The sequence below is a fragment of the Lutjanus erythropterus genome, chromosome 11 (genome assembly GCF_056507025.1).
Source record: "Lutjanus erythropterus isolate fLutEry1 chromosome 11, fLutEry1.hap2, whole genome shotgun sequence".
NCBI classification, from domain to species: domain Eukaryota; kingdom Metazoa; phylum Chordata; class Actinopteri; order Lutjaniformes; family Lutjanidae; genus Lutjanus; species Lutjanus erythropterus.
In genome coordinates this window covers 18,264,728-18,290,061 of record NC_139327.1, presented here as the reverse complement: position 1 = coordinate 18,290,061, position 25,334 = coordinate 18,264,728, and the positions used below count along the sequence as shown (strand labels likewise).

Sequence of the window (25,334 nt, the reverse complement as noted above, 5' to 3'; positions counted from 1 at the left end):
AAGGAAACATGTTAAGTTGAAATACTAACTTCTCCAACAACAACGTTCATCAAATGAGTTAGTGCCTGTTTATAAGTTGTAAGAAATCATGAATAATCTTTTAGAGGGAGAAGATGTTTAAAATGGTTGAACTGAGAAATATCTGAATGGAGTCTGGCAGGCAGTCGCTGAACTCCATCTCCAGTGTGTATTTTCAGAGCAGCAGGCTTTCATTTTCAGGATAACAGGCTTACCTTTACACTGATAGATAATTGATTGAGTTATAAACAGCTGAGCAATTTACAGTGAAGAACTCATCATCGCTTTTCATTGTCAAGATATAATGTTGCGCTGGTCTTGTGCTCCTGTTCAGTGTCTCTGCAGCCTGCATGCAGCTTCAAGTCTAGGAGGAAGAGGCGGAGGGAAGCAACTCACTTCAACTACACACTGCATATTAAATATATAAACCATCTGTGGCTTCAACATGTTATTTGACTGCAGTACTCGATTTTGAATGCTAGGGTGTTACATATTGCTGCTTTAATACATGTGATTTCATAATTACGCCACTATAACATATATTAAGGGTTAAAGATGGACAGGTCATTGCTTTAAAGGGCCACAAACATGATGAATTTATGAAGAAGTAATGCTTTGTTATTTATGATTACAGCACTGCTTATTACGGCTGAATTTTTACCTATGAAGAAGACATAAACAGAATTAATAACTGAGAAATCATGATGACTGAAATACCTTAGTTACTGCATTAATTAATTTATTCTTCTTGTATTTAAGTCATCCAAGAGATACTGTTAATTCTTGTACATTCCTGATAGTTCATGAAATGAATGAACTGATTCTTTCTCGTGTGTGAAGTCATGCATGATAATTCATGTACCATTCCATGCCAAGTGCACTGGAAAGTGGAAAATAAATAATGTAACCAGTGAAATATTGCTTTTGAAATGTAAAAATTAGTGTACAGTACAAAGTAGCCAAAATGCTCTTGATAGAAGTTTATCTCTATGAATCCATCAGCTTCTTTTAAAAATGTTGTACAGTTTGGATGGTCTCTTCATTGATTAGCTGGGTGTGGCATGTAGAAAGTTAACGTTTATCTCTGCTGTCCAGTGTTGTGACCTACAGAAAAGGTTGTGCACTGACAGGCTGTGGCACAGCTTAAGTTCAAACAGTGGAGTTGAAGGCATATGTGAACCAGAGTATCATAATAAATGTAAAGGAGAGACTTGAGCATGGAGGACACTCTACGCTCTACTTTACAAGGCCTGCTATGATCTTCATATGAAAATAAAAAGAGGTAGGCAAATTCTCTCCACTGCTCAGAAAACACGTAATAAGATGCAGAAATGAGTATGAAGTACTTGTCAAACATGCTACACACAAAGCCTGTTTTAAAGATGACAGTCCAGCACAGCATGCTTTAAAATCAGCCACCCAACCTTTTAAAAATAGTCTCCGTCCTTATACAGCTGCTTGCATATTGATACTATTAAGACATGAATTACTTCTTCATGTAAACAAGGAGACAACAAAACACACGACTCATGCATGCATTATCATCTCCAGAATGTAGAACAACAGTAAACACAGACAGATGTCACTGCACAGCATATTTAGTGGCTTCTGCTCGGACTTATAGGGCTGCGGGAGAATGTTAGAGAGCTTTGTTAATACACAAATAAAGCAACCACAATTCAGCGTGTCTTCTTATCTTTCTTACTGCCCGTCTGCATGACATCATTGAGGGTAAATGACATGAATGCAATCTGCTCAAGTTCACTTTCCTTCCCGCACTCCAACAGGCACGAAAACTGATCCTTGTCTCCGTTATAAGCCAGGTCTGAGTAGCCGCTGGGCCCCCTGTGGATGATCCAGGGCCTGTCCCATCCTGATGAGTGCAGCGGGGATCGGTTCAAATACACGCCCATGTCCCTTCTGCTAGACTTGTTGGTTGGGTGGATGAAGAGGAGCCAGGTTTGCGTGTCTGGAGACAAGAGTGACGTGCCACAGGCTTTGCTTTCAGCATCATCGTTTGGGACAAATTCAGGAGCGGGGAAGCCAATGACGCTGCCCTGACAGCCTGAAGGCGGTTCAGTGAGCTCTGGGGCGACGTGGGGTTTGTCAAAATACAGGCCACTGTTTTCACTCAGGGCCTCGCACCTGTGGCCTCCGGAGTTACGAGCATTGCAGTAAAGATGACTCCTGCCCTCATGATCTATGATCTCTGCCATTTCACATTCACATGACTTTTTTCGAAGCATCTTACCAAGATGCCATGTCTGGCCAAAATCCTCGCTGTATACTGACAGTGCTCGAGGGTAGACCGTACAGGGAATGGGGAAGGAACAGCATCTGTATGGGATGTAATAAGCGTATGCTGGGATGATCAATCTGCCGTTCTCCAGCTGAACACCATGGCCTGGACCCACGCCGAATGTGGCCCATTTATGGATAGTCTCACCGATCACGCTTTCTGTTAAGTCTCTCGCTGGACTCCATGTTTGCCCATCATCAGTGCTGCTGATGCAGCAAAGACGGGCCTTGTTCTTACCTGTGGTGATCTGCCTCATCTCTGTGGTGTTTCTCCAGATACAGATGAAAAACAAAAACAGCGTTTTGGTGTTTTTTTCATATACAGGGCAAGGGTTCATAGTGCGATGGTCTAGTAGACTTGCTGTCGACAGCTCCTGACTGGACGACCACTGGAGAAACATGACAAAAGACAGCAGTTAAAAAGATGACCAAAGCTGCAATGATTAGTTGGTTAATCAACTGACTATTTTGATAATCAATTAATCCTTTCATTTTTCTCATTCCAGCTTCTGAACTGTAAGGATTTTCTACTTTTCTTGTCATTTATGATAGTGAACGGGTGTGGTGGGGGGTAGGGGGGGGATTACAATTAGGCAAAGGTCATCTATTGACTTTGGCCCCAAGCTACCAAGGGCCCCATAAAACGCCTCATAAACTTATGGTTAGGAACTTTTAACTTATCCTAAATTAATCATGTTTTTTTAAAAAATCCATGTGATAAAGTGGCATCAGAATGCTTGATTCATGAGTGTCTCAGGGCCGCCCCACTTACTTGTGCTATTTAATGATCTTACTACCCGTGTGTGACAAGACAGAAAGCCAACTTGTGTAAACAAACAGCTCAGCCTGGTGCAGGTTAAAAAATGAAGTCAAGCTACCCAAGCAGTGCTGAACAAAAAAGAGGAAGTATATTGAAAAACAATATCCATCCCAGCCACAGCTTGTTTACCGTGCTGCCATCTGGCAAAAGATACAGAAGTATCCACTGCCATACCACCAGACTTCAAAACAGCTTCTTTAATGATGATGATGATGAATGATCCCCAATTCATCCTCCACACTCCACCAAAAAAATAAAAGTTTATTTTTATGACTTTATAAGCTATATAAAGATTTTACTTTGATGAGCATTTTTAATTTTTTTTTCTTACATTTTATAGACAAAACAATTAATCAATTATTCATGAAAATAATCCACAGATTAATGGATGATGAAAATAACTGTTAGTTGCAGCCCTAGTCGACAGATATCAGTACAGAAGCAAAGGTTGATCTGCTGGTTATTATGTGTGAATAATAACCTGAACAGATCCATCTTCTTTCAACGTTCCTCTTCTCATAACAAGAATTTTGGCATCGTGATCATAGGACGAGGATCTTTTCTCTGCGAAGGCGAGGAAGGTGTGACTGTGCCTCAGGTAAATCAGAGCTGGAATTCTGTATGTTATCCCACTTGGCTCCTTTTGGAACAAAGTTGTTTTGACGGGCTCTTCTTCGCTGCCACTCTTTGATGGTGTGTTCCCCATGGTGGATTGGAGTTCCTGTGAATAGAGAATATTACAGATATATGACATGTCTTAGTTTGTTTTGTTGTAACAATCTTTAAAGCACAGACTCACAGGTAGAGTTCACACTCCAGCAGCTCCTCATAGACAAACATGATTGCATTGCTACAAATGGCAGCTAACGTATACTGTGCATGCATAGCAAAACCCTCACCTTCACTGGTCACTCTTCACATTTGTCACCCTTGATCTTTGCACGAACGACATTATACCGTCTAATTTCACGCCACAGCAGGATCCTCTAATGTTCACGACACTGAAGCTGTGGGTTCATCAGAAAAGAAGACGGTACGGAAGCGAGAGAGGCACTCACACTCACTTCCGCGTTCGCGTTAGACGCATCCTGACAAAACTAGACGTCGAGTTTAAAACAGTTTGGTCAAGCATTTCTCATTGAGTGTGCCAGCACTATATCTAAACGACGGACAAGCTAGTTACTAAATTCTGGGGACATGAGTAATCTGAAACACGAAATGACTTTCAGTATATAGCGTCACACATGCGCATTGTTGTCGATTCAATTAGAAGCTAGCTAGCTAAATGGTGTAAACAGACACAAGTTAAGCGTTAATTCTTTTTGATTAGTAATTTGATACCTTGGGCTTTATTCAGAAATCGGGGGCACCTTCCACACGATATATGTTTACTATCTTAAAGCACTGTGGGCTGTTAAGCGGATTAACATTTTGTCATGGAATGTAATCTTTGACTAGCTAATTCACTAGCTCTTTCCGGTCGTGTCTAGAAGGGAACCCTTGATTTGCAAAACTCTCGCGAGACTTGTAAACCGTTGTTTGTTCATTGTGTATCTTAAATGAACTTGTTATGTTTTACAGTGTGAGAGTTCAATGGATACGATCTGGATAAGTTTAGGGACAGAAAAACGCTTGGTTATGGTCAGGAGGAGAGCATAGTTTGGTTTAAAATTATCACTCTCGCGAGCACTTTCACGGGTCTGGGATTCCCTCCCTTCTGGACACAACCAGTTCGTCCTGTAAGGAAAACATGTTTACCTGTTAGCGCCCTCTGCCGGACGGGGGGAGCAACTCTCACCTTACATGCTGTTGCTAGGTTACAGAACACTACAGTGTGGCTCCAGATCAAATATACTGTAGCTTGTAGTTGTGTTACTTCAGTTGGCGAAAAGCCTATCGACACTTGCAGAAACAGTTGTTTTGAGATGAATGGATCACAGAAACAGACAAGAATGACTGCAGCCTTCTGTAAATCTGACGATGGACCGAGCTATCCTACCAAATGTTTCCCAGCCCGGACGTTACTCCATCGAAGAAAAGAAGGTGGGTTAAGTATAACTAGACCGTTAAAATAATTAGCAAGCATGTTAAGTCACTTATACTAAATTGTTACTGATTGTAGAAAAGAGCTGCACAACAGCCATATTCATATGTCATATTCATATGATATAACAGGGTAAAAACCAGGGGTTACTAATGATACCAATTAAGGTCGCGTTCCATTTAGTGTAGCAGTCCCTTTTCTGGCAATGAGGCAATGAGCACACCTGAGTGTCACTGATATCACCTGTGTTTACACTACTATTTCATATCAAAACGTTCGCTGTGAAAAAGGTCTAACAAATTATGTTTTTAACAAGTAGCCTGTTGCTTGTTTGATCAGTCAATTTGTCTATTTGACTATGTTCTATGATAATAATAACAAGAATTGCAATTCAAGATATCAGGCCACAAGTGGTCTGACAAGTTCACGCTAATGCTAATTATTACTTTTATAATGGTATGTGTGCCTATAGTGGCATGATAGTAGTAGAAGTAGAATGAGAAGTCGTCTTTTTGCTTGTATGTTTTAATGTTACTGAGTGAGTATATATCATACTGTATGCATGCACTGAATCAGGGAGAAATAAACTATGACATTAATAAACTATGAAACTACACAAACAGTCAGCTTGGGTGTTTTAACATTAAGTAACATGGGTGGAAGGACTAGAAATTCAAACACAGTTTCCATGACAGACGACCTTGACTCACAGTCAGTCCCACTGAATGACTTTTGTTTGTATTTAGAGCAGTACAAGAACACACTATTTACACACTATTTACACACACGCACTATTTATCTCATGCACTCTTAGATAAATGGAGGGATCTCAGCAGAGTTGAAACATTGAATAGTTGATTGACAGAAAATTATTCTCCAACAGTTTTGATTATTAGTTAAGACATCAGTTAGACATCAATCAAGCAAAATGATTTTCAGATATGATGATTTGTAACTTTTCTCTATTTTATGTCACTCTGAATTAAATATCTTTCAGTTTGTGGCTGTTGGTCAGACAAAACATGTAATTTTAATGCCAGCTTTAGCTACTGAAAATTATTATATATGTAATAAAAATAACTGTCAGATGCACCCCTAATAGATGGTCTACTTTTGTTAATTTAATATAATATAATAATATATTATATACTATTATATACTGCCATTATTTTATTCACTTTGACTTTCCCTGTAGGTGCTGGTCATTGGCTTGTGGCTTACAGAATGGCAGAGAAGCAGAAATACAGGAATTTGCATCGAAGAATAAAAGAGACTTACAGAAAATCTGAGAATGACAGTGGGTCTGATGCTCCTCAAGGTAACACATTAGATGGATCTCTGCTGGTAAGCCCCTGAAATCTACTTACTGTATGAAAGAAGTGCTTATTTAGCAAAAGAGATGCCAAACGATTTCAACTTTCAGTTTTCTTTTGTAGCTGCGATTACACTGTGTTGATAAGCCATCTGAGCTCTGCTCTGTGGACATCAGTGAGCAGAAACTGAACTCTGTAAGACTCACTTGTCACATTTCTGTCAAAAATATTTGGCAGTTTGTGGTTTAAAATGATTAAAGACTTTTCCTTCATTGTGTTCAGGTCAAGTCAGAAGACCTGAAGGCGTTTGGCAATGTAGCCTACATCGATGCATCTATTAACTCCCTCTCTTTAGGTGACTATTCTTATGTGTAATGCAGATTCATCTTCAGTAACATTTTGTACCTCTTGTCGTGACTTTCAGAAACACTGCTGTTTTTCTGCAGAATCTTTCAGCAGTTTTGTGTCTTTAAGAGAACTGAATCTGTCGTTAAATGGGCTTCGCAACATTATGTTTAATCCTGCTGACTTCCCTCATCTTGAGGTAAGATGTGAATTTATTGTTTATGTAAGGAAGGGGAGGCAACATAACAGGCACTTAAGTGACAAAAAGCAAAACAAGGCAAAGCATAAAACAACAGTTTCTTTGCCCCACATTTCCTTTGTTTTTTTCCTTCCAACCCCATCATGTAACCTTTACATGATCAACCAAGGCAGTAGAGTTGCAATGATTAGTTGATTAATCATTCACTTGATTGAAAGAAGGCATTAGCTGGTTCCAGATTTTTAAATGTGAGGAATTGGTGCCTTTCTTTGTTAACCGTGACAGTAAATGAAGGGTTTTGGACCATTTGTAAAAAAGCAATTTGTCTAGGCAGTTAAGGCACTGGGATATTGTGATAAACATTTTTCACAGTTTTTAACATTTTATAGAGGAAATGGTTAATTGATCAGTCATGAAAATAATTGTCAGTACAATTGGAAATGAAAATAATTGTTAGTTCTAGCCCTACATGGCAGTGTACATAGATGAGAACACAAAAACACCAAAATAACACAAAATACAAGCTATTCATTCAACTCAGCCTCATCAACCTGCTACTCAGGAATCCCATGACGATTATGAACATAAACCAACAACATTCAGATACAGTGTTTTGGTAAGATGACTGACTTTGACATACTTATTAGATATTGTAGTGTTATTTCTGTTTTTATATTTGGATTATTAACACATCGCAGGAGTAATATACAACTTGACATGACTTTTTTACTCCTAACAGGAACTTAAAAGCCTTTTATCTCCATCCTCTTGGTTCATTTTTCTGCTTCTTTCACATCTGCAATTCTTTCATAATGGAAGAGCTTTGATATTGACTGGTGACAAATAAAGAAACCAATTTAAGTCATTTATCTCTACTGACACCTACATCATGCCTTTTGAGAAATATTACATTTGTACCCGGTTGATGTTTGAGCAGCAGCTAATCAAGTGAATTTGTAGGTGTGTAATTTTGGTAATATTTAAAATTGCGCTATGTCATTCTTGTCGTCTGTTTATGGCTGCTTGTAGGAATAACTCTTCATCTGTTTCTATTTTGTCTCCTTGATGTGATCACATTTTTCTGAATTTAAATCCTCACAGGTTTTGGATTTGTCCTACAACAGTTTGTCAGCAGATGAAATTGTCTCCATCGGCCGACTTCCACGTCTAAAAGTCCTCCATCTGACAGGAAATCATCTTCGTCATCTTCATCCTAATCTGGGTTCTTCCAGCCATGATGCCACTCAACTGTAAGTACCTTATTTTCCATGACGCAGCAATGTAAGAGTGACTAGATATTTTATGTTATTTATAGCACACTTAGTATTAATTTACAGAAGGCTTCACCTGTGATTAGACAACTTGCTGTGTCAACTGAGAAGATTAATGTCAAGGCACATACATTTAAATAAATTGTTATAGCATAGTTTTATGTCAGTTTACTTGGATATAAATTCAGGAAAAAAAAATCCACTTCTCCTCTAACAGTATTTCTTCATTTGTTCTGGGAAAAATGACAAAAACACAAGTGGATAATTGAATTAAATTATTATTGTTATTATTATAAATGAATTAAATTATCAAGTGTGGTTTTGCTTTTCTATCTCAACTTCACACACAGGTCAGCTCAGTCAAGCGCTGCTTTATGTAACGGCTGTTCTGCCAGTGAGACGGTGGCAGAAAGCCTGTTTTCCATATGAAAGTTATTACAAAAAACTTTGATGTGAGTCATGGAGAAGCTGGCAGAATGAAAGACAACTGATCTGTTTTATCATGCGTTTTCCACGGTAAAATGCAAATTCGGTCTCTAACTACAGTCTGACGCTGCTTCCAGTCTGCTTCGTACAGTTATTCCTCCACAAAATGTCTTTGATTGATGCTTAAACAGGCAGCGCAAATAATATATATATCTTTCTTGCAAAGTATTAACATGCCTTTATTGTTAAAGCTCTTGAATAACAACAAATTCTAATTTATTGAAAGTTCTTTAGGTGAAGAAGTGTTTAGATCCTTAAGTAAAAATATTAATACTGAAAATACTCCACTATAAGTACTTAAGTAAAAGTATGTAAGTATTTTCAACAATATGTACTTAAAGTATCACAAGTAAAAGTGCTCATTCTGCAGTTAACATCCTTGCCAGTCTTTTAATGTTATATTTTATGTTTTTAGATTAATATTACAGTTGCATTAATGTTAATGTTGCATTTTACTGCTGTAGATGTTCATTTTAACTACTTAATACAGTATGCTGTTGGGTAGTTTAATCTACTGCAATGCGCCATTTACTGTAAGTTCATCATAGTGTCACTGTACTCAGAGAATCATGTATCTATAAAAACAGTAAAAAACAAAATGTGATGCATCTTCCAACTAATACAAGAGAGTTTTTAAATAGTTTATTTAGCTTAAGAAGTAGGATAATTGTAATCTAAAAAGTAAGTAGTAAGTAAAGCTGTTGGGCAAATGAAGTGTAGTGAAGAGTACAATATTTGCCTCTGAGATGAATTTGTACTTCAGTACAGTACTTGTGTAAAGGTACTTGGTTACATTCCACCACTGAACATAACAATTTGTACAAACATTTAACATTTAATCACAGAGAAGGGCCACATAATCAAGATGGATTTGAAACAATTTATAAACTGACCAAAAGGGGGCGCACAAATGTTCCAAATTCACACTCCTGCTTCTGGTGAAGCAACTGTAGAGACACTGAGGACACCTGCTCTACAGTCAGGTAGAAACAGTCCAGCAGAAAATGGTGTATGTTACTGTAACTTTATGGATGTAACTGCATTCTGAAATACATTCAGTATTTACTGGATTTTATGATGCTGTGCTGTTGTTCTCTTTTCTTTTCTATTTTTGTCCAGGCCAGTTAAAGAAGAGGACACACAGTTTAAAGCTCTTGAAGTTTTGATGCTTGACGATAATAAACTGTCCTCTGGAGTCTTCAACTGTCTCACAAACCTCAAGAGGTCATGTAGTTTGAAGTTTGCTCTATAAAAAAGTATTTCTTAAGGCAGACTTGCATAACAAAATTTGTGGAAACGTTCAGAATTTTTCATTTGTCGATTACAGGCTAAAGTATTTGAACCTACAGGGGAATCGCATTTCTGAAATACCATATTTGCACCTGACGGGTTCACAACCTTTGCAGACTTCTCTTGAAGAGGAAGCTAAAGGAGAGGAATTGGGTAAAAGCTCAGGAAATAACTTAACAATGAATCTGTCTGTCGGTTTGTCAACATGCTCAGCAAGATATTGATTTAGTCATTCTTATCCCAACAATCCAGCCTCCCCTAAGCCAAATCCTGGCACTTATGAACACGTCAAGAGAATCTCACAGGTAATTCATTTGTTGTTGTGTGAGATGTTTCATTACTGTTTCTGTTGCTCATATTTTAAAGAGACGGTTTGGATTGTTTGAAGTGGGGTTGTATGAGGTAATAATCAATGGTCAGTGTATTAACTACAGGTTGGAGGAGCAGTGAGGAACACCTGCACGCCAGCTAAGCAATATACTGTTGTGAACAGCAGTATATTGCTTAGCAGCAAAATGTATTTTAGCCACGTATAAAAGGTACACCCAAAAAACACAATATGAGTTTGGGTGTACACGTCACAAGTATTTTCAGCCTTTTCTGAAAGGAAACTGCTGTTACATAAGCCAGGTATTGCTCTCTACAAACCAACCAAACTCCATAGGTGAAATTAGTGATTTTACCTCATAAAACATGAGAGTTGCTGGACTACCACTCCCTCTATCTGTTAGTTTGTTTGTGTTATTGTGTGAGTTAAGTGTAACAGAAAAACTTTCTACCTTTTGTCAACTGGTATCTACTATAGGTAATACACTGACTATCGATAAGAACATCATACAACCCCACTTCAAATAATCTAAACTATCCCTTTAAGTATGCATTAAGGGGATAATTCACCCAAAAATGAAAATTCAGTCTTTATCTACTCACTCTCATGTCAATTGAAGGTCAGGTTTAGATTTTTTTTTTTAGAGTTTTGTGGACTGAAAAACTAAACCCGACCTTCAGCTGGAATGAGGCTGAGTAGATACTGACTGGATTTTCATTTTTGGGTGAATTATCCCTTTAAACTTACATTGGTCACCCAAGATCTTTCACATGGAAAGCTGGGAGGAGTTCTGCAAAGGATCCAGTGTGCCACTTCCAGAGCTTCAGTTCCTCAATTTAGCCAACAACAAGGTGTGGTGAATAATTTGGATAAATAAATCAATCAATCACGCCCCCTTTTGAAAAACAAGCTAACATATCTCATCGCTGTTTTCTCTTCAGATTGTAGAAGAAGAAGCTCTGATGGCTGTCGCTCTTTTTCCAATGCTCAGAGAAATTGATATCCACTCCAACCCGCTGACCACACAGAGAAGTGGTAACCCTTCCTCTCTTTTCTCCTGTTTTTAATAGCTGTCTCCAAATTTTTAATGCTGAAATCACCTTCACATCTTTGTTTGTACACAGGAGATCCTCCCTTACTGACCTATTACCTCCAAGAGGGACTGGGGATCACAATAAAGCGGAAGAAAACACAGGAACCTGTGAAGCTCCCGCTGAAGATGTCCACTGATCCAAAATGGAAGGTTGGATGTGTTCTTTGCCCCTTCAGATTTCGCTATATGAAAGTTAAACAGTTACATCAACGATTCATCTTTGGTTTTTTTGACATTTTGGTGTTGCAGGTGGACGAAAGAATCCCAAAGGTGTCAAAGAAGTCACAGCTGATGGATGCACCTTGTCCTGCTCAGGCTGAGAGAAGTGAGCCGACTGTCAAGAGAATACAAGAATCTGACACCCTTCAAGAAAATACACAGCACTTCTTTGTTACTCAGGTATGAACATGTCCAGTTTGAGTGTATTTTTTATTCCTGGGTTTTTAAATTTTTTTCCAAAAAATCAAGATGGATAATTGCCTACAAGTGTTGGAGGAAGTATTCAGATCTTTTACTGAAGTACTGACATCATACTGTGAAACTGTGTTTGTTACAATTAAAAATCCTGCATTTAAAATATTACTTATGTAGAAGTAAGTAAGTATTAGGATCAAAATATCTTTAAAGTACTATAAGTAAAAGTATGCATTATGCAGAAATGTCTGACTTTAGAACAATATATGCTGTATCGGCCTAATGTCACTAGATTATAGTGATGCATTCACATGTAAACAAAGTTTAATGTTGCAGCTGGTACAGGTGAGGCTAATTTGAACTATTTTATGAAGTAGCCAATGTAGCGTAAGCTATAATTAAAAACAAGATCCTCTATTTTTGTAGAAAAATATTGGAAAAAGTACTTCAAGTTTTTAAAATAAAAGTACTGAAGACAGAAAAAGGTCCCTGTGACAGGTATACTACTCAGAATACATATCGGAGTTTGTTGCCAACACATACAATAAATTTGCACACATTAATGTATAACATTTAACATAGTATGAGAAAAATATAAATAAAGTACTGCAAGTCAAGAAACATAAATAGTAAACAGAAAATTGTCAATAATGTATGGAAAAAATTATATAAACAAAAGACAGTATGACGTTCTGAACTATTTTGTATAGGACTGCAACTAATGATTATTTTTCATTATAGATTAACCTGCTGATTATATTCACTATTAATTGATTGATTGTTTGGTTTATAAAAACTGCAAAAAAAGAAAAACAGTGAGAAATGCTGTTACAGTTGCCCAGAGCCAAAGTGACACCATCATGATGCTCGCTTTGCATCAATATTGATATTAATATTAATAATTATTTGAATTAATATGATTACAAAGAAGCGCAGTAAGTCCTCACATTTGAGAAGTTTTACCCAACTTTACCCATAAAATGTTTAGTGTCTTTGCATAGTTGTGCTCAACACCTGGATGTCTGTGGGATATTGCTGTTTGACATAACTGCAGACTACACCAGATATAAAAAGGTCTGTCCAAAGGCACTTATTAGTTTCTGTCTCTAGAAAAGTAGGGAAAACTGTAAAAACCCCCAATATTGTATATTTGAATCATCTCTTTAACCAAACCACACACACGTTGGCTCTTCTATATGATCTCCTATTGATAAGTAATGTAATGTTTGTGGAGGAATGTATGTGGAGGCCCCAGGGGAGGCCCACCCCCCACTTTGAAAACCTCTGGCTTAAGCATTTGTCAGAATTGTTGCCAATTAATTTCCTGTCAGTGAGTGATTAATCAACGAGGCGTTTCAGCTGTACTTGTACATAAAGCATACTTTATTAGCATCATGTGTTTTCTGCAAAAATCATCATTTGTAACTGGTAACTACAGCTGTCAAATAATTACAATGGAGTGAAAAAGTGCAAGATTTCCCTCTGAATTTTGAAAAGTGGCATGAAAATGAAAGTACTACTACCTCAAATTTGTGTTTAGGTACAGTACTTGAGTAAATGTACTTAGTTACATTACACCACTGGTGCCTATGCAGTTTCTTTGTCTCAACATTTCAAATACTTTTCTTTGTTTTGCTAAATGTTTTTTTCATGTTCAGGTAACAGATGTTCCTGAATATGAGTTTGATCTTCAAGCTGAAGAGAAAGAAACTGCAGAGAACAAAGAAGACAGTATTGTTCCAGTAAAGTTCACAGGCTATGAAATGTTGATGGATACTAAACCAAACCCTGATATGGCGCCTGTTGGTGAGGACTCTGGTTTCACCTGCTGCTTTGGACATTTTGCTCATGCCTTTAAAAAACTTTGGCTATATACTCACCCCATATTGAAGAGGAGGATAATGTTAATGTGTTTTTTGCTTTCAACAGGAATTCAGACAGCTGTTCGGATGCTGGAACACACACTGAAGAATCTTAAAGTTTACAGAGACTCAAAACCAAAACTTGATTGTATCCAGACACCATACAAAGAAAGAGAGAAAAAGGTTGCACAAAATTTATGTGCATTCACACTTAATACGACAGTTAAATCCTAATAAATCTAGCAAATGAAATGGTAAGAACAAGGAAAATATTATCACCTTCAAAAAAAGTCTTTTCTGTCCACAGAATAAAGAACTCCCACTGTTGAAACCCATAAAGCAGCCAGCTGAGAGGGTTGATGAAATGATCAAAGAAATCAAAGAGAGTACATCGATAAGAAAAGTCTCGTTCGGTATGCACATTTCTGATCCAGTAAAGCTAATTTGACCTCTCATGACCTGAACTCTCTTTATATAACACTTTGTTTTCTGCACAGGCAGCGCCATACACAGCACAGGTGTTAACAAACAAGAAGCTCTGTCACTGCTGAAGGACATGAAGACAAAGTACAAGATGGTCTATAAAAAAACAATGGAACAGCCTGCCAGCATTGAGTCTGATAGAAACACCAACTGAAATGTAGCTGAAACTAAATCTGTGCAGATTCTCTCATTCATTTTAAGGTGTGTAGCTTTCCTCTAGCATTAAATAAGACCTTATTGATGTTGATGCACAGTTGGCGTGAGTGGAACCGATGACAAAACCAACATACGTCAAAAATAAAAGTAGTGGTGAGTGAATCTTACATCGCAAACTTGCAGCCATGATCCAAAAAAAATGCTTTAATGATTTACGAATGTTTCAACATGAGAGTCTTCTTCAGGGTATTGTGTTTTGTTTTGTTTTTGCATGTGTCTACAAGTGTGTGACTTTCTTCCTCCACAGGTGAACTTTTTCTTCGTCAGCCCCTCTCCAACACTCGTGTGTATTTTCTCTTATACGCTTCCTGATTTATTCCTCGTAGCCAAAATTGTATTGTCTGTAAAAACAAACTTTATTTTGAAGTTTACCAACAGGAAATCTATAGCTCAGCCCAAGGGATGAAATAAGTGGAGATAACAGGGTGCCCTATGTTTGTAGACATATGGTTTTTATATATATCATATCTGTGTGAGTTTTTTTTGTTTGTTTTTTTGCTTTTAATGTGCATGCCCACAATCCACCAGTGTGTGTCTCATACACGTGACATCTTACATATGTCTTGTAACATATTTATACAATACTGGCAAGATTTTGTTTTCACTCTTGGTTGTCCGACTCATAAGTTTGATGTTACACATATCTGCTAAGGACCTTGTGTCCAGCTTGACTGTCATATATATTACGTACAAGTTTCAGACAAGAGATATAAGCATTTAGTAAAATGTACCTATCTTATCATTCTTATATGTCTTTCTCGTGTGAGCTAGTAGCGTCTGGAGCTTCAGCCCCTGTAATATCATCTTTGTGAGGTTTAGGCAGCTGTTCCCCTGCATGTGGAGAGCTACAGAGTTCATCAGGATGACTGTCTGTCACTGTGACTGGGTGTCATCTGCTAAAATGACAGTGTTTCCGTCTGTTCCTGTGAGTCTGTCTGATTAATACTATGTGACAAGGATGGAGTGATGGATTTGAGCAGCTGCAGCAGTGGCCAGAATTCATCCAGCATACATGCATACTGTAATATGCATCAACTGTCTGACAACAGACAGTAAATAACAAGCTGCCTGCATCTTCTTTGGGGAGAGTCACTTTCAATTGTTAGTGCACATTCGTATCCTTCCAGTCCTAAAACAGCTTCAGTGTTTTGTCTGGCCCAACCTGTTTCCATAAGCATGTCCTTGAACATCCCCGCCTGTAGTCACTGGTGATATGTTTAATTCTGATATTAGGCAACAGGCTGTGATCATTAATGAGGCCTCCATCCTGTGGAAGCGTCCAGAGGCAACACAACAACACCGCTTTATACGTGAATGCTCAGACTTGATTCATTCATTTCACTTCATACCTTCTGACCACATGTGTAAATTAATAAAATATCACAATAAAATCCACACTGAACCCTGTGGTAATTGAAAAGAGAAGGATTGCTCGTTCATATTCTGGGATATTAGCAAAGTTGTCAACATTGGAATAAATGTTACCTTTAAAAACAAGCAGAATAAGCTTCAGTATCATCCTTCAGTAAAGCTACAGTAGCTATGATCTTTTGTGTTGGGCAGGAAGGAGAGTATTTGGCAGAACAGCAGTAGATCTCAGCAGTTCAATATGATTAACAGGCCACATTCTGACACACATTTATGTTTTATTACACCACGGGTTGATATGAATATGTGACATTCCTACGAGCTTACAGTGGATGCTTTTTCATTTCTAGTTTTGTTTTGTTTTTGTTGTTCATTCCCCTTTCGATTTCATGGTCTTTGTCCGTCATATGAGTTCAATTATTTTTTCCTCAGAGCAGCTTGCAGATGTGGAATGCACTTTCAGCCCAGGTGGAATAAATCAATAGGTACTCTGGAGATATTTCATGGGATTTAACATTATTACAGTCATGTGGATGTTTTCTGGCTTCTGTATGTATTAAATGGTAATTAATGTATGTAATGCATACAGTAAGCAAAGTGCTCTCTATATATAACTAGTAGATACTTTATGGTTACTATATCTACAATGAGTTTATATTTTCATCTTATTTTAATTTAAAATATTATTGACTACATTCATTTATTATCCAAATATTTTGATATATGACATTCCTTTCTTTATAAATTGCTCCAAAGTCGTCTTAATTTATAATCTAGATTATTGGATCTCTGTATGAAATTCCTTCCATTGTCATTCAAAACTGATCATCACATGATTTGTTTAGATTTGTTTTTTTTTGTTTGTTTTTTTTTTACAATAACCAACGAAGATCAGACAACTGGTTCTGCTTTTACTGGCACAAACACAACAGTATGGAAGCCATTTATCACCAACGTGATTTTAAAAACAAAGATCCTGTAAATCATTAAAATGAGAAACTTTCCCAAAATAATTACTTACTTATGTCAAAATAATGACTTTATATTAGAGCTGCAATGATTAATCAGATAATTGATCATTAATTAATTAGTAAATTAATTGACAACCATTTTATGAGCTAGTATCTCAAAAATTTTATTTCTATTTCAAAGTGAGAAACATAAAAATACTTAAATATCTCAGAATAATTAGAAACTTAGTAAGAAATAAGTACATATCTGATCTTGTGGTTTGATTTAACAGTGAAAAGTGTAAAGAGTGTGTTTGTTCTGGTAAATAATTTCAAACAATCAGTAGTTTCCTGATCTATGTGACCAGGCGAACACCTGGCCTTCAGTCTGAGGGTCTCGTTGGGCTCTTTTCATCTTTAGCGGTATACAGTATTTGATGGTAATGAGGAGACTGTGCCAAATGGCAGAGATCTGACACGCTGCAGAAATACTATTTTCCAGTCCACTGGAGCAGAGCTCGTCTGTGTTGCAAAGATATCTCACAGTATCGAACACCACAGCTGCTAAAAATCTCTTTTGCTCAATGTGACTGAACTATATAAAACTTGTGATAAATCTTTGTTGTTCCACAATAGTTTTACTGCTCTATTGCTCTATCAAGACTCGAGTGCAGCTCAAGTAAAAAGGCCGTATGAGGTTGTTGCTTTTAGCGACATGATGGAGTTTGTTCTTCAGCCAGTGAGTCCTGGCATGAATTTATTTTTGCCTGACCAGAATGTTGTTACAAAGTGATTTTGAAGTGATAATGATTCAAGCATCTATTGTTGCCTAAGTGCTGTGTTTCCATGCTGGAATTCTTTGAAAAAGAATGGTTACTGTTACTGTTGTGCAAGAAGTCGTTACACGCGTTAGTTTTCAACAGTTTTGGGCAACGATCAGTCACAGTAAAGGCTCTTATATTTCAGCCAGAGAGTAGGTGTTCACTGATCTCATCACAGACAGAACTGTTAAGTAATTTATCAGAAGCTATTCCTCACATGTGCATGTTCACAGGATGGTGAAGAATAGTACGAAAACATGCAGATGACTTTCAGCTTTTGTCACCAGTTGTTCTGTGATAAATACACCTTCCTTTGACTGCTTGTGTTCATGGCAGCTATGATAAACCTACTTAAATCTGCTTCTTTTCTCTCCTTGGTGGATTTACGCTTTTTTGAATGCACTGATAAGTAATCATTGGATAGAAGTTTTGGTTAAATAAAAAATTAATCAAATAAATTGCATTACCTTTTAATGGAGGAATCAAAATAGTCCTGGCTACAAGCCCTCATCCCTACCTTTCTAAAACAATTTGGCATCAGGAGCAAAGTCAGAACGTCCATTCAGGCAATCAGTACAAAATCAAAGTGAGTCATGCTTGAATCTGCCGGCACAGTTTACTCTTTACACTGTGAGAAGAACTTATGTTGCTTTTTATGGATACAAATATAAGGTTAGGCTCAGAGGATGGCCAAAAATACTGCAACTTCTTCAAGGCATTTTTATCAAAGCAAATCAATTCTAATTTATTTTGAATGCAGCACATTAACACTGTTCAAGGGGAAATATTGTATTGCACTTCCAAGACGACAGCGAGAAGCATCCATGGAAGCGACTCCTCTCGAACAAATAATGCCGGCTCCTGAAGAGGTTAGCATAGATACTGCGAAAGCCTCAGTTATGTCAGAACTGAATAGCGTTTTATCATTGGTAGAAGAGCAAAGAACGGCACTGACTTTCCACAATGGAAAAGATGTTTTCGCACAACCAGCTTCGGCAAGAGTTTGATCTGATTGGTTGAAGTTAGCCCCTGTTAGACGTGATAGACCGATTGTTCATCCAATCACATGCCATGTGTTTTTTTTAATTCAAAGTGCCTGCCCTTTTCTGAACAGTTTCTAAGAACGACTTCCCAGACTGTGAAACAAACCATACGGCGTGTCGGATTAAGAATCACAGGTCAGATACACAAACTGTTTTTCCCATTTGTTAACATGATGAGAGGTCATTTGGCCCAGATAAGTTCAATAATAACAAAACAAAGCCAACTGCAGCAATATGATGACTCCACATCACAATCCACATTCAGTGCCAGTAATCCTCTGGGGTTGCCTTAACACATAATCGTTCAAAGTTCATACAGAAAACAGTTGTTATGGAGCATTCTGGGACAGCGACAATGCTTTTTTCACAAACTAAGGCAACTTATTACACTCTTACTTGCATCTAAATGTTAACTGTCTGTAATAAACTCCACCAGATACATTTAAGTGTTCAGATTTTATGCTTCAGGAGAACAAGCAACAATATGGAGGTCTGTGTTATTTTGATTTCCATCCAAGTTAATTCCCATTTCTAATTGTAGATCCATTGTTTTTAATGTAACAGTGTGACATTTTGACTTTTCAAATAGCTCTACAAACACTTTGCCTCATAGCATTGCTGATTTACACTTGCTGACCTCATGCAGGCATGTATGCTGAAGATGTGAAAATGATCTACTAATGCGACAAATCACTTCAAGACTGAAGATAATTACACCATCCACACATGTCTCTAATCTATCTCCTGCAAATATGTAAAGTTTTCCCATATGCTTCATTCTAATATGCATAAAATTAGTTTAACTAGACATTGCAGACTGAAGCTGATGGAAATTCATGCCTCTCTTTATTTTTATTGGACTCTTCTTCACATTACCATCAACACAGAATAAACAAACAGACAAAAAGGAGCTCAGCGAAGCTTTTCCTCCGTAACCCCTTTTGTTCTTACCATGAAAAACTGATGAGGTGGGTTATTAACTGAAAACACATTTTCATCCATGCTCTCTCTTGGTGATATAACAGAATCTGGCAGCGGAGCAAGATACTCTGTCCAAATGCAAAAATAACAAAAGACATGGTGGAGAAAGGCACGATGTTGTGTGTCTTAGGCAAGACAGCTCTTTGTTTATATATCTATACATGTTTTTTTTTCTTTTAGTCTGTATATTTCAACACAGTGCATTTTCACATCTGGAGCAGTCATCGCTGCAATCAAGCCTGAGAGATGTTTGGGTAAGGTTTGTTTGACTCTCAAAATGAGGGCCAACAGTTAAGCTTTGAGAATAACCCTGTGGAGACTCAGACACCAGATTTGGCTCAGGAAGAATAGGCCTGAATACCTCATCAACACTCCTCATTACTCGAGTGCCAAATGAGTTCACTGCAGACTGGACCTATTCATTATTTCTTTTGATGGACAATTGAACTGTAACACACTTATCATGTAACCCTGGAAAGGCTGTGGATCCTCTGGCTGACATCTGAAAAGAGGCCATTATTAATTACAGATCATCACCGTAAAGTTGTTGTTGCTCTTCTTTATTCTGCGAAACAAAAGACCTCGCTGTGGTCTGTCTTTAATAGTTTACAAGCACGTGTTTAAAATTTTGACCTTTAAACCGAGCTGCTCAGGATGAGGGGATGAAGACCAAAGTGTTCATGACATGCATCCTGGTATTGTCCATGTTGGCCTTGGCCGCGCTCCAAACATCAGCTAAAATGATCAGGGCCAACTTAATTAACGAGAGGGTAAGGGTGTAAAAAACAGAGCCCTTGATAGATTTCGGAAGTATTTTGATGAAGTATAAACTCAGGGGTTCTGCCGAGCACCTTAATCAGCTATGAAAGCAAACACATCTATCAGACTTAATTAACTTAACACAATTTGGCTCCCTTTGAATCCAAAGACTGCCTGATTGATTTGCAATGCTTCAGTTCCTCACAAACACTGTATGCATCAGCGAGGAACCACTTGCTCACAGCACATGAGGAAAAGTTTGATTTAATCTTTTGAAATTAGTTCAACTCAGCTGCTTTCCTCTGCAAGACAGCGCGATTATTGCAGAGCTACAAAAAGTAAATCCTGTATGAACTTTAAAGGAACAGTTTGGATTATCTGATGTGGGGTTCGTGTGAGGTTCTTATTAATAGTCAGTGTACTGTGGCAACAGTGGACGCCGGTCAGCACACCCCAACTTTAGAGAAGCAGGGAGGAGCACCAGCACCAGTTTAATTGAACGCTATATTTAGAATATTTTCATAATTTTACTTTGCCTTTTCCAATTTCTCTCAAAACCAACCAAGGCAAAATCTGTAATTTTATCTTGCAGAACATGGGAGTAGCTGATCTACCACTGCCTCAATCTGTTGCTGGTTTGGTTAGTTAGTTTGTGTTATTGTGTGACTTAAGTGAATCTCAACAATCCTTTTAAAACACCAGAGTCACACGAAAGCACATCTGTGCTGGTGTTAATGTGAAGAGGAGTCCAAAAAAACAAAACAAAACAAAACAAAAAACATGAATTTCATCAGCTGCAGCATAAAGTAGAACTAACTTTGTGCTCATTAAAATGAAACTTTTGGAATAACTTTATTTATTTGTTTGAAATAAATTACAGACATGTGTGGGTGGTGTAATTCTCTTCAGTCTTGAAGTGATTTGTTGCATTAGTAGATCATTTTCACTTCTAGTGTGCATGCCTGCATGAGGTCAGTCAGCATAAATCACCAATATTAGCAGGGAAAATAAAATGTCATAATGACACACTGTTGCATAAAAGAAGACACACTATTAGAAATGGGAATTAACTTGGATGCAGCTCAAAATAACATTAAGGGGATAGTCTGGATTTTTAAAAGTGGGTTGACAGGACTTTTTCAGTGGAAACTGCTATTTTATAAGACACATATCTCTATCTCCATGGTCACAAGCCTCCATTTGCAAAAACAGCAATTTTACCTTGCAGAACACAGGCGTTGCTGGTTTAGTTTATTGGTGTTATTGTGTGACATCTGTGATTCCAGAGTAACCCTTTAAAACACCAATGTCACACAATAACTCAAGCAGACAAACATATCAAGGCAGTGATAGTCCAGCATCTGTGAGGTAAAATGACTGATTTTGCCTGTGGAGACTGGTCGGTTAGGAGAGAGTGATATTTCGCTCATATAACAGCAGTTTCCCATCAGAAAAGACTGTCGTACATCAAGGTAAAACAGTGAAAATATTCTAAATACAGCATACACTTAAAATTATATTGATATTTTTTAGGTGGACCTTTTTTTTATGTGTCTATCAGGTAATACACTGATTACTGACATATATATGTTATCCTTCATATAACACCTATGTCAAATAATCAGAACTATCCTTTTAAAGATTTCAAAGTCTTTTCTGTTACATAGCCTACATGAATTGATGCTCTCTGACTGTCTCGCCAAAGGAAGTGACATATGAAGCAACAGCGAATGAAATTTGTTAATAATCACAGTGGCGGCTCAGAAGTGCCTCCCATCAAGGGCCAAGTCGTGACCCCAAGCCTCACATTTTCTTCACTTCTCACTGAAACTGGGTTACATGGGCAGCATGGTGGAGTAGCTACACATTTACAGGGAGCTGACCGACTGCATGATTTATACCTACTGACTGCCCCCAGCTGTTACAATTGCCAGAGCCAAGACTGAGCATGCATAGCTGAACCGGCCCGTGAGACGAATCCACAAACATCCACAAAATGAGGACCGATAGAATTTACATCAAAAATGACAAAGATCTAAACATGCTGTTCCAGATAAAGCATGTTTGTTGTGAATCTTAAACCTGCACAATTCATCAGTTAATGACCTGCATGGGAAAACGGCGACGTGAAAATGTTAATCATTAATTTAAGTTGGCAGCAATAAAGTAGAACACCCCTTTCTCACCCTTTTGACTGGAACAGCCTCTCTGGACAACTAAAGGGAGAGGCTGTTGTAAAGTGCCAGGTCCGACAGTTTACACAAAAATATGACGGCCTTTTTGAGAGAGTAATGAAGGCAAGGGAAGTGCGTCTGTTTCAAAATATTGTTTCATGCCTCCAGTGAGAGACAGACAGAGCTGTCTGGCGTGAAAAAGTGTGAAAGAAACACAATGAGTCATTGTGGAAGGGGAGGGGACAGAGGGAGAGCACGTCGGGAGTTCACAGAGAAGGGAAGCAATATTATTCTGAAGCGCCCACTCAGTCTACCCAATCTGCAGTTGCACACTGACTGAGTCATGGGAACCACAGTGATAATTTGACACCTGTTGATCAAACAGGCTTGCGGACAGACTGCACACAGTGCTGTGGAGCTTTCACAGATCATGCTTACATGGTTCTAGGGAGCTTGTTATTTACATGATATTGTCTGCAGCAGTGTTATTCCAAAGTTTGGATTCATTTTTCATGACACTTATCTAATTATTAAGTATGGTCTACTTCCTTTACTCCTTTGGCCTAATTCAATCTAATAGCACAGTGCCACCCATTGGAATCCTCTCAACAGAAATCTGAATTTGCTTTATAAGGTTTAAATTCACAATAAGAGGGCCCAGTGCAGCAATAACCAGGTAAACCTGAAGATACATACAGTACATGCAGACATGTCAGACTGTTTGTTTTCAGTAATTCAAAATTGCACTTGTCACATCTTAAGTTAGCTAATATTAGCAAAATGCTTGCTAACGACTGCTGTAAATTAATGCGATAGTTAGTTAACTGCCACTAACTGTCACTAACTAGTCACAAACTTTGTCGCTGCTATTTCCTACTGCTCTGGCCAAAAAAGCGACGGGAGTGAATCAAAACAGTTGTGGCTAAAATAATAATAAGGTAACTGCAGCGTCAGGGGATAATTCTCTGTGGCTTCATCACTCCAAACAACACCGTTTACACACTGCGATCCTTTGAATATAAAAATCTAATCAACTCTTTTAACATTCACTAAAAAGTACTTTTCAATTATTTTCTTGAAGGGTAATTAAAAAAATATAACTATGTGTTAATCATATATCTATATACAGTAGTTTCAAACAGATATTAATAATTCATGTAAAGTAACATGTTGTGAGCTATGGTGTGCTCTTTAAGTGGATTTTGTGTGTTGTTACTTTTTTGCCGTGTTAGACATTGGATCATTCTATGTTGAATTGTCTCTTTGTGTCTGAATTTTGTGTTTATCTTTTATATAAATCAAGGCATTCTCTTAGTAAACTGATACAGAAAAAAAACATATATTTATGCATTATATGTGGCCCTAAAAAAACAAAATCAAACCTACATGTCTGGGTCAAAGGTTTTGACTCCTACTGTTCATCCTGAATAATCATAACTATTAAGAGGGCATATTTAATATAAAAGTGTGAGAAGGAGGCGTTTTGCATTTTCAGTAAACAGTCCAATAATGACCAGGTACGATAAAAAAAACATGAGGTTATTTTATGAGCATGCTGGTGTTGGGGAAATAGTGTGTCTGTATGAGTTTGGCAGGGTGAAGGGAGTTTGAACTTCTGCTTTTGATTTTCATGCCTCTGATAACATTTCATCTCCAGCGGGACAACAGTTTATCCGGCCTTCCGGAGTTCTATTTAATGGAAGCCTTCAGGCGGAGCTGGTGTTGGGATCGCTCTGCTGTGGTCAGCATGCAGACCAGAGTCGTAAGAATGGAGAGATCATAAACTAATCAGCAAAACATTTTCAAACAACGCCTTCAAAAACAACTGTGAGCTCCGAGCCACATCTTGAGCCTGTCTCAGATACACTGTCCCACTGTCTTATGATGTTTGACTGATCCCATTACATGTGGGCTGTGTACCATTCAAACATGAATGTTACAGTCGAAAACAAATTAGACAAAAACGTTTACTGGTGTAAAACACTGAAAAATTTTATGTGTTAAACTGTGAACAGCGGTACAGAGTGCATTCAGCTACATCAACTACGACCACTTTAAAATACAAATACTTCTGGTATGTCATTAGGCAACGATAACAAACCAAATCCTGTGGCTGCATAAAAATAGCTACAGTAGTAGGTCTATATTTTGACATGAGGAGGAATTGGGAAAGGCTGTTTTCACACTTACAAATACACAGTTCTGACACAGCTGTGTGTTCACTGGCAGATCAGTTCCTAATGCAATTCCTCTCACTACCACGTGCAAAAAACATTCAGACAGTCACATGTATATACACAGAAATCATACAAGAACCAATACGGTTTAAATAAGGTGCCAAAACCTCTATCTGTATTTACAATAAATATGTTGATGATCATATAATATCCTTAAAAAGCCCTTCACATTCTGAACAGAATGTGGCCCTTTGCCAAACACAGATTCTTTTCATACGGTTAAAGCAAAGGGTTTGTTTGAGAAATACTGATCCCAAAATGCCTTTAATTATTCAACAGATGCACATATTAGCATTATAGATACTGAGCTCTGATCTATACACTCGACATTCACATTTATCTTTTGTTGCAGTTCGTTTAGAGCTTGCGCCTAAATGCACTTAAAAGGGATGGGTTTAATTTATTGAAGTGGGGTTATATGAGGTACTTATCCATAATAAGTGTATTACCTACAGCAGGTGCCAGTCAGCACGCCCCCAGTTTGGAAACGCAGCAGAAGTACCAGTGTAAGAAGCTACCAC

The 25,334-nt window shown here is 37.8% G+C and overlaps 2 protein-coding genes across 2 annotated transcripts; one reads left to right on the top strand and one right to left on the bottom strand.

The window, feature by feature from the left end:
* Positions 1 to 952: 952 nt before the first annotated feature.
* On the bottom strand, positions 953 to 4,388 carry LOC146318901 (sialidase-3-like). Its single transcript, XM_084731109.1, has 3 exons — positions 4,036 to 4,388; positions 3,618 to 3,857; positions 953 to 2,705 (listed from the first exon to the last, which is right to left on the bottom strand). The coding sequence occupies exons 2-3, from the start codon at positions 3,840 to 3,842 to the stop codon at positions 1,698 to 1,700; spliced, it is 1,233 nt and encodes a 410-aa protein (XP_084587235.1). The 5' UTR covers positions 3,843 to 3,857; positions 4,036 to 4,388; the 3' UTR covers positions 953 to 1,697.
* A 402-nt stretch (positions 4,389 to 4,790) lies between these two features.
* On the top strand, positions 4,791 to 15,910 carry xrra1 (X-ray radiation resistance associated 1). The gene is given in 17 exon segments (XM_084731111.1): positions 4,791 to 5,179; positions 6,376 to 6,524; positions 6,617 to 6,688; positions 6,776 to 6,848; positions 6,940 to 7,037; positions 8,139 to 8,287; positions 9,914 to 10,018; positions 10,122 to 10,237; positions 10,337 to 10,389; positions 11,174 to 11,263; positions 11,354 to 11,447; positions 11,537 to 11,655; positions 11,755 to 11,904; positions 13,578 to 13,725; positions 13,849 to 13,964; positions 14,089 to 14,194; positions 14,279 to 15,910. Coding segments are annotated over 17 exon segments (1,962 nt in total). The 5' UTR covers positions 4,791 to 5,061; the 3' UTR covers positions 14,485 to 15,910.
* Positions 15,911 to 25,334: the final 9,424 nt, after the last annotated feature.